This window comes from Vespula pensylvanica, chromosome 7 (genome assembly GCF_014466175.1).
Source record: "Vespula pensylvanica isolate Volc-1 chromosome 7, ASM1446617v1, whole genome shotgun sequence".
NCBI classification, from domain to species: Eukaryota; Metazoa; Arthropoda; class Insecta; order Hymenoptera; family Vespidae; genus Vespula; species Vespula pensylvanica.
The window spans coordinates 900,527-917,776 of NC_057691.1; the positions used below are offsets into that span (position 1 = coordinate 900,527).

The 17,250-nt window shown below is 31.7% G+C and overlaps 1 protein-coding gene across 3 annotated transcripts in view; it reads right to left on the bottom strand.

The window, feature by feature from the left end:
- Nucleotides 1-17,250, bottom strand: part of LOC122630604 — a 158,002-nt gene that overhangs the window by 106,628 nt on the left and 34,124 nt on the right. For all 3 annotated transcript variants that reach the window (XM_043815270.1, XM_043815268.1, XM_043815269.1), the window contains exon 2: nucleotides 12,512-12,763. In XM_043815270.1, coding sequence (XP_043671205.1) covers nucleotides 12,512-12,607 — 96 coding nt within the window. In that variant the 5' untranslated portion in view covers nucleotides 12,608-12,763. The remainder of the gene's footprint in view (nucleotides 1-12,511; nucleotides 12,764-17,250) is intronic.

The following is a 17,250-nucleotide window of genomic DNA, read 5'->3' on the forward strand; positions in this document are numbered from 1 at the left end:
ATTATTATTATTATTACTACGAATGAGTTTATCAAAAAATTATTGAAATAATCAATAACATCGTATCGTACCGTATCGTATCGTTAAAATTACGATTTTAATAGATAATTTTAATTACATATTAAAATCATAATAATTATAATTGTTAAAATTTGTATATCTATTATTGTTTCAATAAAAATCATTCTTTTTCTTTTTCTTCTATCTTCTTTTATTTTATTTTATTTGTTTAATTATTCATATACCTTATATTGCATATTAATTTTCTTATCACCCATTCAAATGATTCAGATTGCTTTACCTCGTTATAAAAAAGTTTATCAATTTCAAAATAGGCCCGAATATTTTTTTCGTCTACACTTTACGTCACTTTCATGATTGTCTATCCTCGTCTGAACGATACGTGGGAATGCGAGCATTCTGGTCTCGAACGATGACAATAATAACAACGATGGTAACGTCGATAACAATGGCGTCGTTACGTCGCCGTTCGAGGGGAGGAAAAATGCTCTGGAGGGTTCTGCTAACGGATGAAATTTGATATATATATTGTATATCATACATACTCATATATATATATATACATATATAAATACACACAGACAGATATGTACATACATATATATTCATTCAATTACTCCCTATTAAAAATGGAGGTATCGACATTTAAAACAAAGCAAAACGAAAAAGAAAAAAAAAATAAGAAGAACGAACGAACGAACGAACGAACGAACGAACGAACGAATGAACGAACGAAAGAAAGAAAGAAAAGAAGAGAAAAAAAAAAAGGATCGAATCGATTTTCAAAAATCATTTCAAATAACGCAGACCAACGATTTGAAAGAGAAATCAAAAACGAATTACAACTATCAAAGTAGAATGCGAGTATTCGGTCGAAAAAAAAAAAGAAAAAAAAAAGAAGAAGAAGAAAAAAGAAAAAGAGAAAAAAGAGAAAACAGAGAAAAAAAATAAAAAATAAAAGAATTGAAATAAAAGAAGAGAAACGAAAATAAACAAATAAACAAATAAACAAACAAACAAACAAACGAACAAACGAACAAACGAACGAACGAACGAACGAACAAACAAATAAATAAAAAGAGAATAGAAAAATAAAATCTGGAAATAAAATAAATGAAAAAAATATCCGGAGCTCGTTGATTTTTTTTTCTTCTTTTTTTTTTTTTTTTTTAATTTCTTTTTCCCCCTTTTCTCTCCCTCTCCCTCTTTTTCACTCTTTCATACGTAGATAAACATGCACAACTATATCTCTCTCTTTCTCTCTCTTTCTCTCTCCGTGTCTCTTTTTTTTTTCGTAAACGTAATAGAAAAAGGATATCGTGGCGAGTGAATTATTTAAAAAGAAGGGATATTCGATGTCGAAGAAGGGTCGACGTAGAAGAAGCCGTAAAGTATCCGCACATATCGATAATTGGCTAGGTAAAACTACCCACCGAACATCGATCTCTCTCCACCGACACAATCGGCTTTCCCCCTTCGTCGTTGTGTCGAGAGGAGACACTATATTCGATTTCTCGAGCTTGCCTCCTCCCTCACCCTCACCCTCACCCTCACCCTCGCTCCCTCCCACCTACTCTACTCTACTCTACTCTACTCTACTCTACTCTACTCTACTCTACTCTACTCTACTCTTCTTTACCCCTTTCTCTTCGTTGTTCGTCCTACTCTCTCCCCACTCTCTCTCTCTCTCTTTCTCTCTCCCTTTCTCTCTCCCTTTCTCTTTCTCTTTCTCTTTCTCTTCTTCTTCTTCTTCTTCTTCTTCAGTTCCTCCTCTTAACTTCCCGCTCCCTCTCCCCTCTCCACTTCGCCCTCCTTTTCCTCTATCCTCCTAATGAAGGCTTTAAAACGCTTCGTTCGACTTGCCGGACAGCGGAGGCAAGTCGATACTTTTCTTTTTCTACATGGTCGTTGTACCCGGGCGACTACAAAATTACTTTAAAAGAAAAAAGAAAGAAAGAAAGAAAGAAAGAAAGAAAGAGAGAAAAAAAGATAGAAAGAAAGAAAAGGAACGAAAGGAAACAAGAAAAAAAGAAATAAAGAAACTCGTTATCGGTATCGCTATTTTTCGGCTTTGTTTAACACGTTATATACACACACCTATACAAACACTCGTACAACGTTACGTCTATTTATTTTCTTAATTATGCGTTGGTTACTATTATAACGTCGAGATGTGTCTGTGTGCATGCGTTTGTATGCATACGCCTTTTCGATAAATACGGACGAAGGGAATGTATTTAAAAAAAAAAAGAGAGAGAGAGAGAGAGAGAGAGAAAATACCTTAGAAAATATTTATTTTTATCGTTCGATCTAATTGCAAGTGTTATTTATATATGTACATGTATAAGTGTATATGCATAGGTATCATACGTAAATTAATCCCATTGTTACGAGATTAGACGTGCATGGAGGCACGACGATCAAATGTATTTCTTTTTCTTCTTTTTATTCTTCGAATTCTCGAGTCGCCTCTGACGTGAAGCTTTGTTTATTTAAAAATAAAAAAGAAAAGATAGAGAAATAATTAAAAAAAAAAAAAAAAGAAAAAAAGAGAAAGTAAAAACAAATCAGCGGGATAGAAAACGGTTCGATTGATAAATGACTTTCTAAGTATGAGCTTATGTATATCTGTTTATAATATATACGCGAAGAAATGAGATATCAAGAGGCGAAACACGCACACAAAAGAAACAAGATAAAGAAAGAAAGAAAGAAAGAAAGAAAGAATGAATGAATGAATGAAAATCAAATCGAAGTTAACCGAGAGAAATAATTATACAGCAATAATAGCTTGATGTATAATAATGACTGTTTTAATTATGGCTGTTGAAGTTTCGTTAAAAAAGAAGTAAAAGGAAAGCAAGGAATAAAAAGCGGAAGGAAAAAAAAAAACAAAACAAAACAAAAAAGAAAAAAGAAAAAAGAAAAAAACATAAGAAAAACAAAAATAAATAAGCAAAGTATAATATATACAGGCCGATTAGAAGAATAAAGAAGAGTGGGGAAAAGATTGATGGGGTAAGGCTTAATGCGTTCACAACGAAAATGATTTTCATCGAGAAGAAGAGAGAACAAGATAGAGAAAGAAAGACAGAGACAGAGACAGAGACAGAGAGAGAGATAGAGAGAGAGAGAGAGAGAAAAAAAGAATAAAAGAGAAAAAGAAAGAGAGAAAGAAAGAGAAAAAGAGAAAGAGATATCGCTCAGGAATGAAAAATTAACTTCCCGTTGCTTATCGTTATTTATAGTCTTCCTTCTTTCGTATCTCGAAGCGAAACTTTGCGATCGATATCGATGCGGTCGATAGTTTTGCGAAGGCTAACGAAAGAGAGAAAAAGAAAGATAGATATAGAGATAGAGATAAAAAAAGAGAGAAAGAAAGAAAGAAAGAAAGAAAAAGAAAAAGAAAGAAAGAAAGAGATACAGAAGAAGAAGAAGAAGAAGAAGAAGAAGAAGAAGAAACGAAACAGAAGTTGAAGAAAGAAGAAAAGAAACGGAGGCTGAAATGCCCCCGGCATTTACCAATTTAGAAGGGGAAAAATTGCAGTGCAAAGTTTAGATAACAGAATGGAGCGCTCCTTCAAAACCGGTTTCGTCGCGGGGATCTGCACGAACGTGAAACGAGTTTAATCGGAAACACATGTTTAAATACGTACATATGTATATATGTATATATATATATATATATATATTTATGTATGTATGTATGTATGTATGTATGTATAGATTTTTTTTTTCAGCTATTCACGAACACTCTTTTACCTTCGTTTTCATTCGTCTCATATTTTTTCTTCCTTCTCCTCCCTCCCCCTTCCTCCCCCTGTGATACACGATTTAGCGATAAGTTAAAAGAGGAAGAAAAATAAAAAAGGAAAAAAAAAGAAAAAAGAAACAGAAAAGAAAAGAAAAGCATACATGCGAAGAACATTGTGCCAAGTCATTATGAGATTGAATGAAATTATTTACTTAATTACGATGATACGGTAGATAACATTAATGATTAACTTAATATTTCCATATTTTAGTCATCGATCATTTTTATAATCATCGTCGGACGATTAACGTTTAGATATAATTATTCTTATTGATAGTAATGATTGAAGGAAAAAAAAAAAAAAAGAAAGAAAGAAAGAAAATAGAGAAAGAAAGAAAAATAAACGACGCCTAAGTTATATCGATTAATTTGATATTAATAAGACGTAAAATTAATTATGTCCATATACGCCGTATATTCCACATTTTCGTAATCGATCGTTTCTCTATACGATCATAGTCGTATTAATATTTAGATATACTTATGTTTATTGATAATCAATGATTGAAAAAGAAAAAAAAAAATAAATTAATAAATAAAAAATAAAATAATAATGATAATAAAAGAAAAAGAGAGAAAAATAATCACTGTTGTATCGATTAATTTTCAATAAATAAGATGACGAATTATTTATAATTTTAATATTATAAGATTATTTACTGGTCGTGTATGTTTTATCTTTAAATTATTCTCTCTCTCTTTCTATCCATCCATTCATCCATCTATCCATCTATCCATCTATCTATCTATCTATCTATCTATCTATCTATCTCTCTTTCTCTCTCTCGTTCATCAAATTCTATCGATCTCGTCGACGAGTTCCTTCCGAGATCGGTCCTCGACGATCGTATAACGATTTCTCGTAGCACGACGTACTTAAGGAGGACATTCAACTCATCCTACTCTCCTCTTGTTTCTTCTTCTTCTTCTTCTTCTTCTTCTTCTTCTTCTTTCTCATTTGTAGTCTTTCTCAGTTAGGAAAACGACAACATCGACGACGTCGACGACGACGACGACGACGACGACGACGACGACGACGACGACGACACGGGCTATTCGAACGACGAAGCGAATTCCATCGAATTTTACTTAGAACTTTGAATTATATCTGGCCCCCTCGTTAAAACTCCTCCTTGTGATACTAGTCACGATGGAATTTTTAGTAACTCGCGAATCTCTTCTACTCCTACGCACTGATGATTTACTTGTTAAACTTTAATTGTATAATATTTGTTGAAAAAAATATCTCGTTGAAAAAAATATTTTTTAAGTAACTTTTACAAAACGTTCTTTTTCCTTTCTTTTTTTTTCTCTCTTTTTTTTTTTTATTATTATTACGTTTCATTCGTTCGTTTTATAAAACGTTTTTCATTTCGTTAATTTTATTTACGCTTTTTATTAAGCTTTGTTTAAGGGCGATAATAACGTATCGTTAATTAAATTAATCTATCATGAATGTTATTAATTAAATGATATCGTTTTATGAAACGTAATGAAATTTTGTGAACGTTACAATTCAGTCAACGATACAATTTAGAAAATAATTATCGTTGGATAATGCAATTTTATTGTTTTGTAAATAATAACGTACGATGAAATTTTGTCGGCATTTCTCTCCTTTTCTTTTTTCTTTTTATTTATTTATTTATCTATTTTTTTTTTCTTACGACGCAATTAACAACGTTATTAATTATCCCAGAAATAATGAAATTTAATTGCAAACAATAATTTACCATGAAATTTCGTAAACACTTTTTTAATGGCATAATTAACGACGTAATTATCGTTGAATAATGAAATTTATATTCTACCGCAAACAATAACGTACGATGAAATTTCGTAAACCCTATTTTATAGGATAATTAACAAAGTAATTATCGTCGTATAATGAAATTTAATTATTCCGCGAACAATAATGTGCGATGAAATTTACTAAACATTTTTGTTTTGTTTTTATGACAAAATTAATATAATATAATTATTGTAAAACGTAATTATCGTAATTAATGAAATTTCATTATTCTGAAAATAATAATAATATACGATGAAATTTCGTGAACATTTCTCTCTTTCTCTATTTTTCTTTTTCATTTTTTTACAATGTGGTTTGTACAACGCGATGGAATAATAAAACTTGATTATTTTATGAAGCATACGGCACGACAAATTTAGACGCATCAATATTTTTTAGTTTTAAAGTGAAGGAACTAAAAAAAGAAAAAAGAAAAAAGAAAAAAGATTTTTCAGAAAAACTTGTTATTTCTTTCTCGTGAAATATGTACAATGATCGAAATCGCGCATGTAAAACCGAGCCAAAGCGTCGATCGAGTGCGATAAACGTTGTACGCTACGTTTCTAAAAATGAAAGCGAAACTACGAAAGTATATATGCAGCATATAGAAGAAGTATAATCGATGCTTGGGAAACATCGTGATCTCTAATTATGTGGTTGGAAATTAAAACCAACGAGCCTTTTATCCGATAACTTTAATTAAAATTTTCGCATTGAACGAAAGTACTCTTTCGTTTCTCTTACCACTTTTTTCCTTTCTTTCTTTTATTTTCTTTCCTTTTCGTTTCTTTTTTTTCTTCTCTTCTTTTCTAATTTTGTTTGTTTGTTTTTTTTTTTTTTTTAATACCTCCTTATTTAATTATCATTATTAATAGCGAAGTTGGTTTTTTTCTAGGTAACATTTAAATGTAATTATTTTCTAATTATTTATCGCAATTATGATATTTCTTTCTTTTCTTATTCGTTGGACTTACTTGCGAAAATATTTTACTTTAATAACAATATAAATATTTCTCTTATTCTCAAGATGAGAGAGAGAGAGAGAGAGAGAGAGAGAGATAGAGAGATAGAGAGAGAGGGAGAGAGAGAGAGAGAGTAAATTAAAATTATCCATTCAAGAATTAATTAAAATTTTACATCAAACACGGTTGTGGGTTTGCAAAATTACAACGTATTTAATATTTAATACGATTTAATGCACAATGGAGGAACGTATGTTTGTAACCACGAATTTTAAAGTATTTCCTTTTTTCTTTTCTTCTTTTTCCATCCGGATAAAATTTCGTTAATAAACAATTAACGACGATATACTATTCCACATTTAATATTTATTCATAAACGTTAATTATTTATATAACTTGGTTTATCTACAAACGAATAAATAAACAAATCGTTCATTAACGAGTTAAAAATTCATTCCTATTAATTTGTCAATTTGATTATGTATAAATGATCGTAAAACAATGTCACGTTTTTGTTCCTTTGGCACGCGAAACATACAGCATGTTTAAAATTCAAAGTGTGACGTAGATATTTCGTAAAAAGACATTGGTCACGACCGTCCTTTGAAATAATTTACGATGACGACTATCACAGAGATAGCATTGAATTCGAATCGACTTTTACGACGATTCGTTCAATCGTGAAAATGAAGAAAAAAAAAGAAAAAGAAAAAGAAACAAAAATGAAACCAAATAAAATGAAACAAAAAATGGAACTACTATACAATTCTTATTATCATTCTAATAATAATAATATATAATGATTAATATATATAATATATAATCTCAATATATGATCTTATTATCGTTATAATAATAATACTAATAATAATAACAATAATTAATATTATTATTATTATTATTATTATTATTATTATTATTATCGTTAGAAAATCAAAGGATCGCGGGCTTATTAATCGAATGAGTGCAAAAAATTGTAGCTTTTTTAATTATTCGAGAAAATCGTAGAGAGATTCGTTAAAGTCCGCATGGTAAATCAGTTTAACGCCACTTAACGAGCCGTTTTAATTACATCACGTCGTACATGAACGATAATATTGGTCGAAGTCTGAAAAATTTCTTTCTCTCTCTTTCTCTTTCTCTCTATCATCTCTTTTTTCTTTCTCCTTTCGCTCTCTAGCTCTCTTCCGCTCGTATATTATCTCTCTATCTATCCATCTTTCTCTCTCGTACACTCTTAAAAGCCACGATAGAGAAGAAGCTCACCTATGAGATCGGATAAAAATCAATTATGACTCTGCTTCTAAAAATAATAATATCGCACCTCCGACACAGCATACAACGTTGGGTAGCTCGTCTCTCCGTGTTTATTAAACTTCGAGAGATACGTTAAAGTGCATCGTGAAAGTTTCGCGATCGCCTACTTCGTTGCTTCGCCGTTATCGTGTACGAGAAAATTAATTAGAGGGAGAGAAAGAGCGAGAACGAGAACGAGAACGAGAACGAGAGCGAGATAGAAATAGAGACAGAGACAGAGACAGACAGACAGACAGACAGACAGAGAGAGAGAGAGAAAGAGAGAGAGAGAGAGAGAGATAGAGATAACAAAAAAGGAAAAAGAAAAAAGAAACAACAAGAACGAGAATAAGAAAAAGAATAAGAGCGCGAGTAAGTTGGGAAAAACAATTTCTAGTTTTTCCCCCTCCCCCGTTTCTTCCCATTTCCCCTCCATGGTTCTTCCTTTTAAAACGAAGAGAATAAATTCAAACGCCGTTAAAGCCAGCAATCCGAATAAAGCGTTCTCGCCCAACGACCCCTTCCTCTCCACCCATCGCCTTCGCCTTCCATCCCACCCTCACCTCCACCCCCCACCCTCGCTCTAATACCTCCTCGCTCCCCCTCGATAGTCTCCGAAGAGATGTGAATCGAACTTTCCATTCAGTCGGGTTCATCAATCACGTCAATTACACGCGACGCACTGTCGATTCGCGATAACCACCATCGCCGTCGTCGTCCGTTGTCGTCCGTCGTCGTTCGTCGTCGTTCGGCGTCGTCCGTCGACGGACGTCGACGTCCGTCGACGTCGTCATCGTATATAAGAACCGGAAAAAGATAACAAAGAGGATCGCGCAAGCACGCGTACGATTTGAAATTCGAAACGAATTAATATATACTGTACTTTTCGATTTGTTTCGATCGAACGACGATTTCGATCGATCGGGGCGATGATTGATAATAGATAATTTATAGGTGTATCGTACACGTTATTCTTTATTCTTCTTTTTTTATTATTATCATTATCATTATTATTATCATCGTTATTACTATTATTATCATTATCATCATTACTATTATCGTTATTATTATTATTAGTGATATCGTTATCGTTATTATCATGATATCGTCATTATCATTATTTTTAGTATTATTATTATTATTATCATCTTCATCATCGTCAGTATTATTATGATCATTGTCATCAACATCGTTATCATTATTATTATTATTTTTTATAATAATAATAATAATTATTATTATTATTATTGTTATTATTATTATTATGATTCATGTATTTCTTTTCAAACTTGTGTATAATTAAGAATAGGAAAACACATGAACCGTGGTCAAGCATATTTTCTTTATAACAGTTTGTTTATGGTGTGTTTAGAAATTTTCTTCGTTCACGCACTGCGCGTTTATCGAGAATTACTTTGATTTTTATAATATGTATATGTATGTATATATTTCGGTATAATAGTAAATGTACGAATCCATTGACGAATGTTGTACGATAATTGTTCTTGTGTTGGATAATACGATCGGAATCGTTTCAGCTCTTTTTTTTTAATACCTAATTTTCTAATTTATTCAGTTACTATTATTATTATTATTATTATTATTATTATTATTATTATTATTATTATTAAAATTATTAATGGATATAAAACATTTTTGACGAACAAATCTAAAAATTATTCTAAAAAGAAAATTGTATCCTTCATGTAAACGTATAGAATTTATTTATTTTCCCTTATTTTTGTTTTTTTCTCGATATATATATAATTACGTGGCGAATGGTCTAATGAAATCTTATACAGGGTGATCTTAATTGACGATATTTTCTCGACGATACATAGGCAACCCCAAAATTTCAGACTGACATATACGATCGTTTCTAAGGGGTCGATCTGTAATATCCTTTTCGATCCCTCATTCTTCAAGAGTAGGGTTTTTGTTCTCACTCATCGTACCGAATTTTCCCTAACTATTTTTCTCCCTTACTCTTTCTGCATATGTATGTACGTATGCGTGAGTAACGTATGCGTGTGTTTGTGTTAGATATTAATTAATCACTTTGATTCACGAGACAACCGACGTTGATAGAGTCTTATTTTCTTTTCTTTTCTTTTCTTTTTTTTTTTTTGTTTCTTTTTTCTCCATTTTTCTTTCTTTTCTTTTTCTTCTTCTTTTTCTTCTCTCCTTTTAATAATACGATTTAATTAAACGTTTACGATAAATCACGAGACGAATGTTGTCTGATAATCCGGACGTTAATGATATTAAAAGGACAAAGAAAAACTCGATTATTCTAGGTTACTTCTTTTTTCTTTCCTTTTCTTTTCTTTTCTTTTTTTTTCTTTTCTTTTTTTTTTTTCACGCTAAGTTATAAAGATAATATCAGGCCGGGGTAGCCCGAGAAAGTGAGTAGTCGTATCTGTGTGATACGTTACAGTTTTACGAGTCTTTCATAGAGACTAAGGAAAGATCGAAATGGAAAGAAAGTAGAACACGACGTTGAGCCAGTGTTGATAGCGGCGTTCCGACGCCAATAGTGCTGGTAATGGCATGGAGAAGATAAGGGGGTGGGGGATGAAGAGAGTGGGAGGCTGTTCGGATGCATCGAAGTATAAAATAGACTGTGTCTCATAAAAAAAGAAATAGAAAAAATCTTAAATGTATAAAACTTCAAAAGATTAAGATCGTGTATTCTTTTCATTTGAATATAATAGAGAACAAAAATTTTCTTTTCATTTATTTATACTGTATTTTTAAGATTATATATATATATATATATATGTACGTATGATGTACGTTGAATGTATGTATGTATGTATGTTACTGATTAAAATAAAAGACAAAGAGAGACGATAACATTTTCTAATATTTCTTTAATTTTCTATTGTAATAATAAATTTTAACGCAACAGAAAAAAAAAAGAGAAAGAGAAACAATCCATTTTAGATTTATACCAATGATAGGAGTGATAAGACCGAGTCTGAATTAACGAACCATTTGTTTACCGGCGGAGATCGATATGGTAGAAAGCCTCTTTTATCCGTCGAGTTTGCGCGTCCTTACAATGGAAACAGAGAAGGGGAGAAGAACACGCGCAGGAGAGAGTCCCTTTCCAGCATATAATTCGACAAAAGAAGCGGGAATAAAGTAAGTTAAGGGTCACCTCGACAAATGAGAACCGACGTACATATTCTCTCTCTCTCTCTCTCTCTCTTTCTCTCTCTCTCTCTCTCTCTCTCTCTCTCTTTGTGTGTGTTTCTCTCTCTTTTTCTCGATTCGTGCACGAGATTGCCTTTTAATAACAACCCCCACACTACTCTCTTACGCCTCGGATATCCAAGGTAAACCCCCACTACGTTATATAAAAGAAAGAGAGAGAGAGAGAGAAAAAGAGAGATCCGAATATATATATATATATATATATATATATGTATGTATGTATAGGGTGAACCATCTAATTTGATCACATTTATTTTTCTTTCTTTTTTCTTTCGCAAATACGTATTTTATAAACTTCCAATTAAAATAAGAATTTTATAAAAAGTTTATGCATGTATATATATATGTATGTATGTATGTATGTATGTATGTATGTATACTCAAGTTGTACTATTCACTAATAAATTATGCGTGACAGAAAGTTATATGAATTTTTTGCCACCCATTTTGTAAAACCACGCTTTATTCGATATATATATATATATATATATATATATATATATATGTATATATAGGTATGTATACGTATATAGAACGTGAATCTTGATATCTCGAGCGAGAGGAATTTTATTAATATTCTATATATAGTTATATTAAAATCGATTATACGACGAAGCGCACTGTGTTATATTAGCTCTCCTCTAATAATAAAGTAAAGGTAAAATGAAAAATGAATAATGATTTTAATTGACGATGATGAGTTTGAATAAAACGAGTTTGAAAACGTGAAATAAAGATTAATAATAATAATAATGATAATGATAATAATAATAACAAGAATAATACGAAAAAAATAGCACCTCTCCGTCGAGTTTATACAGAAAGGATTTTAAACGTTGAAAATGTAAAATGAATATTAATAATAATAACAATAATAATAATAATAATAATAATAATAATAATAATAATAATAACAACAACAACAACAATAATAACAATAACGAGAATAATACGAAAAAATAACCCCTTTGTCGATTAAATACAGAAACGATTTCGAACGTTGTGAAAAACGAAACAAATAATAATAATAATAATAATATTACCATTATCATTATTATTGTTAACGATAACAATGATACGAAAAAAGAAAAATTAACGTCCCTCCGTCGATTATATCGAGAAACGATTTCAAACGTTGAAAATATAAAATAAATGTTAATAACAACAACAACAACAACAACAACAACAACAACAACAATAATAATAATAATAATAATTTGAAAAAAAAGAAGAGGAAAAAAAAACGAAAAGATTGAAAAAAGAAGAAGAAACACGATAACACGTTTCCATCGATTATATCCCAAAACGATTTGGAACATTATTTATGTTGGGTCCGATAGAAAATAGGGATAAAATCGATGATCGTAATAAGATCGATATATCGAAAAAGGATTTTATTTTGCTCACCTCTCCATGCGTATCCCTACGACCATCCGGGGTGTTCTCCGGAAGGAAATAGAGTCGTAACGATGCCAACGGTTGATTCGGTCCACGGCTGTCCATCCAAAGTAACTGAAGCTCACCGATGCTTACGAGGTCGGCGTCGCTCCAAAGTTTCGTCAGGAAGAAATTGCCGAGTCGAAGGACTCGTCCATTTCCTATCCTAACGGCTTTGTAGAACGTGTAAGGGCCATGGCTGAAGCAAGCACCGCCCAACAACTAAAAATATAGATCGAAGTTCTTTACTTTAAAGATTGCTGGTACTAGCAATGGTAATATCACCTAACAACATCGTCACAATCACAATCAACTTGATTTTGTATTTTATAGTTTGTTATTTTGTAAGATTTTATTCATTTTATTACTTTATATAATTCTGTATTTTATATCTTACATCACGTTATTTTATGTAATTTTATATTTTTTATTTTATATTTAATATCTTAGATTAACTTTTATATATTTAACGACTGACGATGTATTAAAGTTCTGTCGTGTACGAGATCGTAAAAAATTCTTCCCTCTCTTCCAAACCGGTCTCCGAACTTCCTTTCATAAAGTTTTGTTAATTACAATTGTATTCGTTCGTTCGTTCGTTCGTTCGTTCGTTCTTTCGTTCGTTTTCTTTTTAAATTATTTTCTTTCGACGTTAATTACAAAATTTTAATGTATTTTTGACTGTACGTTAAATATATTTGTACGTTGAATAAATTTAATAAATATACTTGTTATCAAACGATCTCGTTACGATCGAAAACTAATTTTCTCGTCTATCATAGTATACAACTTCGTTTGTAATATAAAGTTCATATATCTATTTGTAGATAAATCATCGAGAAATATTATCTTCTCGTTTCATTTTCATATTGGTAACATTATTTATTATTAAATAGAAAAATCGGAAAGAATATAATTTTGATATTTGAAATGTAACAAAAGGAAAGAAAAAATAGGAGAAAATGAAATTTTTAAAACATTCTCAATACTTTCTTTTTCTTTTCTTTTCTTTTTCCCCGTTCAAATCAACTGCCAGTCACTAGGATGATTATCGTCAAAGTATTAATTATTTACTTTCCTTCGGATAGAAATTTTATTAAATCTTCTATCTTTTACTCTCTCGAATAAATAAAATCTTTTTCGTGTCACTAAATTATTTCACACTTTTTCCGTTTTTTTATTTTTCTTCTTCTTCTTCTTCTTCTTCTTCTTCTTCTTCTTCTCATCCCCCTCCAGATACATACATACACGCAAGCACACGCACACACACGCACACACTTAGAGTACCGTTATTCTTAAAGAATATTAATCGCATTTTCTTCGAAATCGATAGAATATTTTCCAAGTGTTTTAACGATGGCTCCTAAGTAAAGGTTATCCTTTAACTACCCTCACTCCCGCACACTCGCTCCCCATTCTCCCATTCTCTCTCTTTCTCTTTTTCTTTCCCTCTTGCTCCCTTTCTCGACTTCCGCGCACAGGATAAATTTTGTCGTAGCACAGCAAGGAACGTGGCGGATACCCTCGACAAAACTGTACCGTCGGTTCAAGATAAAAAGAAAGTAGAGAAAAAGGAGGAGGAAAGTAAAAAAAAAAAAAAGTAAAAGAAAAAAGGAGAGAGAGAGAGAGAGAGAGAGAGAGAATACAGAAGATAGAGATAGAGAGATAGAGAGAAAGAGAAGATAAAAGATAGAGATAGAGTGAAAGAGAAAGAGAGAGAGAGAGAGAGAGAGAGAGAGAGAGAGAGAGAGAGAGAAAAGAAAAACGATTTTCGTGGAAACTCCTCTCTTTCCCTCCTTTTATTTCCAACCCTCACTCGATTTTCTCGCGACAATATTTTTTCGTATTACGGATATTAGAGAAAAAGAGAGAAAAAGAAGAGAGAGAGAGAGAGAGAGAAAGAGAGAGAGAGAGAGAGGGAGTTCGAATGGCAAGTTATTTCTGTCGATCCGATAACTCGCATCGTATGCACGTACTATGAAAGACTTTCTTCTCTCTCTCTCTCTCTCTTTCTCTCTCTCTCTCTGTTTCTCTCTCTATCTCTCTCTGTCTCTTTCTCTTTCTCTCTCGAACTTTATAAAGCCAAGCGTATAAGAGAGATATCGATGAGTATATTATATAAAGTGATACCAGGAATATTTGTATATACGTTATCGATTACTTTCAAGATAGAGAGGGCATCTTCTCACACGAGAGAAGAAATAAATATTTATAAGGGAGCTCTATTGCTGAAACGTTCTATCGTAGGTACATACGTACGTACATATCTGCGTACTTTTGTCTAGAAAGAAAAGAAAATAAAAAGAAATAAAAAGAAACAAAAGGAAGTAAAATAAAATAAAATAAAATAAAATAGAATAGAATAGAATAGAATAAAATAAGATAAAATAAGGGAAGAGGGAGGAAAGTAGCGATGGCGATGTCGATAGTGGTAGTGGTGATGGTGATGGTGATGGTGATGGTGGTGGTGGTGGTGGTGGTGGTGAGGAAAAACAAAAAAGAAGAATAGAAAAGAAGAAAGAAAAAGAGAGGGAATAAAAAGTGAAAGAATATATAGAGGGTGGATTCTTTAACATCTCTTTCTTTATTTTTCTTTTCCTGTTTCTTTTTAAAGAAATCATTTCTCGCACAGCACACGTCTGCGAGTGAGAAAACGAGGGTCTGCGACTTGAAGCCGCAGAAATCCGAGGGTGGTTCCCTGGAGGATATTTGCAGGATAACAGACGAAGAGAAAAAGAAAAAGAAAGAGAAAGAAATAGGGATGAGAGGGAGAGAGAAAATGAAAGAGATAGAGATAGAGAGAGAGAGAGAGAGAGAGAGAGAGAGAGAGAGAGAGAGAGAGAGAGAGAGAGAGAGAGAGAGAGAGCAAGAAAAAAGAGAGAAAACGAGAAAGAAAAAGAAAGAAAAACACGAATAGAGTTAGAGAGAAAGAGAGAGAGAGAGAGAGAGAGAGAGAGATGCAACGCCCAAGTGAATCCAGTGCGGACAGCGAAACACAAGAAAAGAGACGAGGTGGTTGCTGTACTAACTCATATATATATATATATATATATATATATATATATATATGCTTATGTGTATATATACACAAAAAGAAACACACACACCTCACTCATAATATATCTACATTGGCAAAAAAGTCAATGGTGTTTGTTTGGCTCTCACTTTAATAAGTATGCGTGCATGCATACACCTCATGTATACATACATATACGTATATATGTGTATATATATATATATGTATGTATGTATGTATGTATGTATGTATGGATAAATGTATGTATATGCATACGTACGCACAACTGCATACGCACGGCCTTGCTTCCGATTCGATTGGATGCACCGGTAAACAAGAAAAGGAAAGGAAAAGAAGAAGAAGAAGAAGAAGAAGAAGAAGAAGACGATACGAAGGGTAAGAGATCTGCCGAATGTGAGGAAAGAAGAACGACGAACGTTGGAATGTGTTTCTCGTTAAAAATTACAACACAACTACGACAAACTCTCGGAGAATTTCATTTATTTTAATTAATCTTTTTGTCTATTTCATCTAAAGTATTCAGATTAATCTATAGTATTCATCTGTAGTATTCAAATTAAAATTATAAAGAAAGAAAATGAGGAAAAAAAGAAAAGAGGAATAAATATATAAAAAGTAATGTAAAGGAATGATAACAATAATAATGATAATATCGAAGTGAAAAGAAAATAAAATACAATAAAATGAAAATAAATGAAATTAAACGATATCGAAATCAATCGAATAGATAGTACGATTGATAATAATAATAATAATAATAATAATAATAATAATAATAATAATAATTTGACTGATAATTTTAATGAAATTCGCGTGATTCAATTAAAATGGGACACCTCGTACAAGTTCCATCGATATTATTACTATTTCCCATATATCTATTATAGGCAATGACGACGATCGATGCGTAACGAGTTATTATTGTACACGAAGTATGTATCTATGTATCTGTCTATCTATCTATCTATCTGTCTGTCTGTCTGTCTGTCTATCTATCTATCTATCTATCTATCTATTTATCTACCTATGTATATATGTATGCATATACTTAGACACGACATTAACCTCATAGTCGATGTCGTCTTCATTCTGCAATTCGATCATCTATTCGCACGCTTGAAAATAATAGAATTACGAGGGCTCGAGTCGATCGACCGTGGGAGAATCGTTCTTAAATATCAAATCCAACGTTACGAGATGAGGACGTCGACTCGGGAAAAATGTTGTCGCTTTTGCGTCGGGACCGATCCTCGCGAATAATTTCTCAAGGATTATATATCCCGTATTCTCGTGAGAAAAGGGACTGATAATAATTAAAAAAAAAAAAGAAAAGAAAAGAAAAGAATTTAAAAAAAGAAATAATAATAATAATAATAAAACTGAAAAGCATAACTAAAGAGATAAATGACGATTGAAAATGAAGAAACGAGAAAAAAAGAAAAGAAAAGAAAAAATAGAAACGAAATAAAAAAAGAAAGAAGAGAGAGAGAGAGAGATAGAGACAAGCACAAATTCGTTGAGGTGGATTAAAAGCGTTGTTTATTATTTTTATAAAAACGTTACGTACGATAATAAAGGACAGATAAAGAGAGGAAAAGAGAAAGAGAGAGAGAGAGAAAGAGAGAGAGAGAGAGAGAAACATGGAGTGAGTTTCTTTGCCGTTGAAAATAAT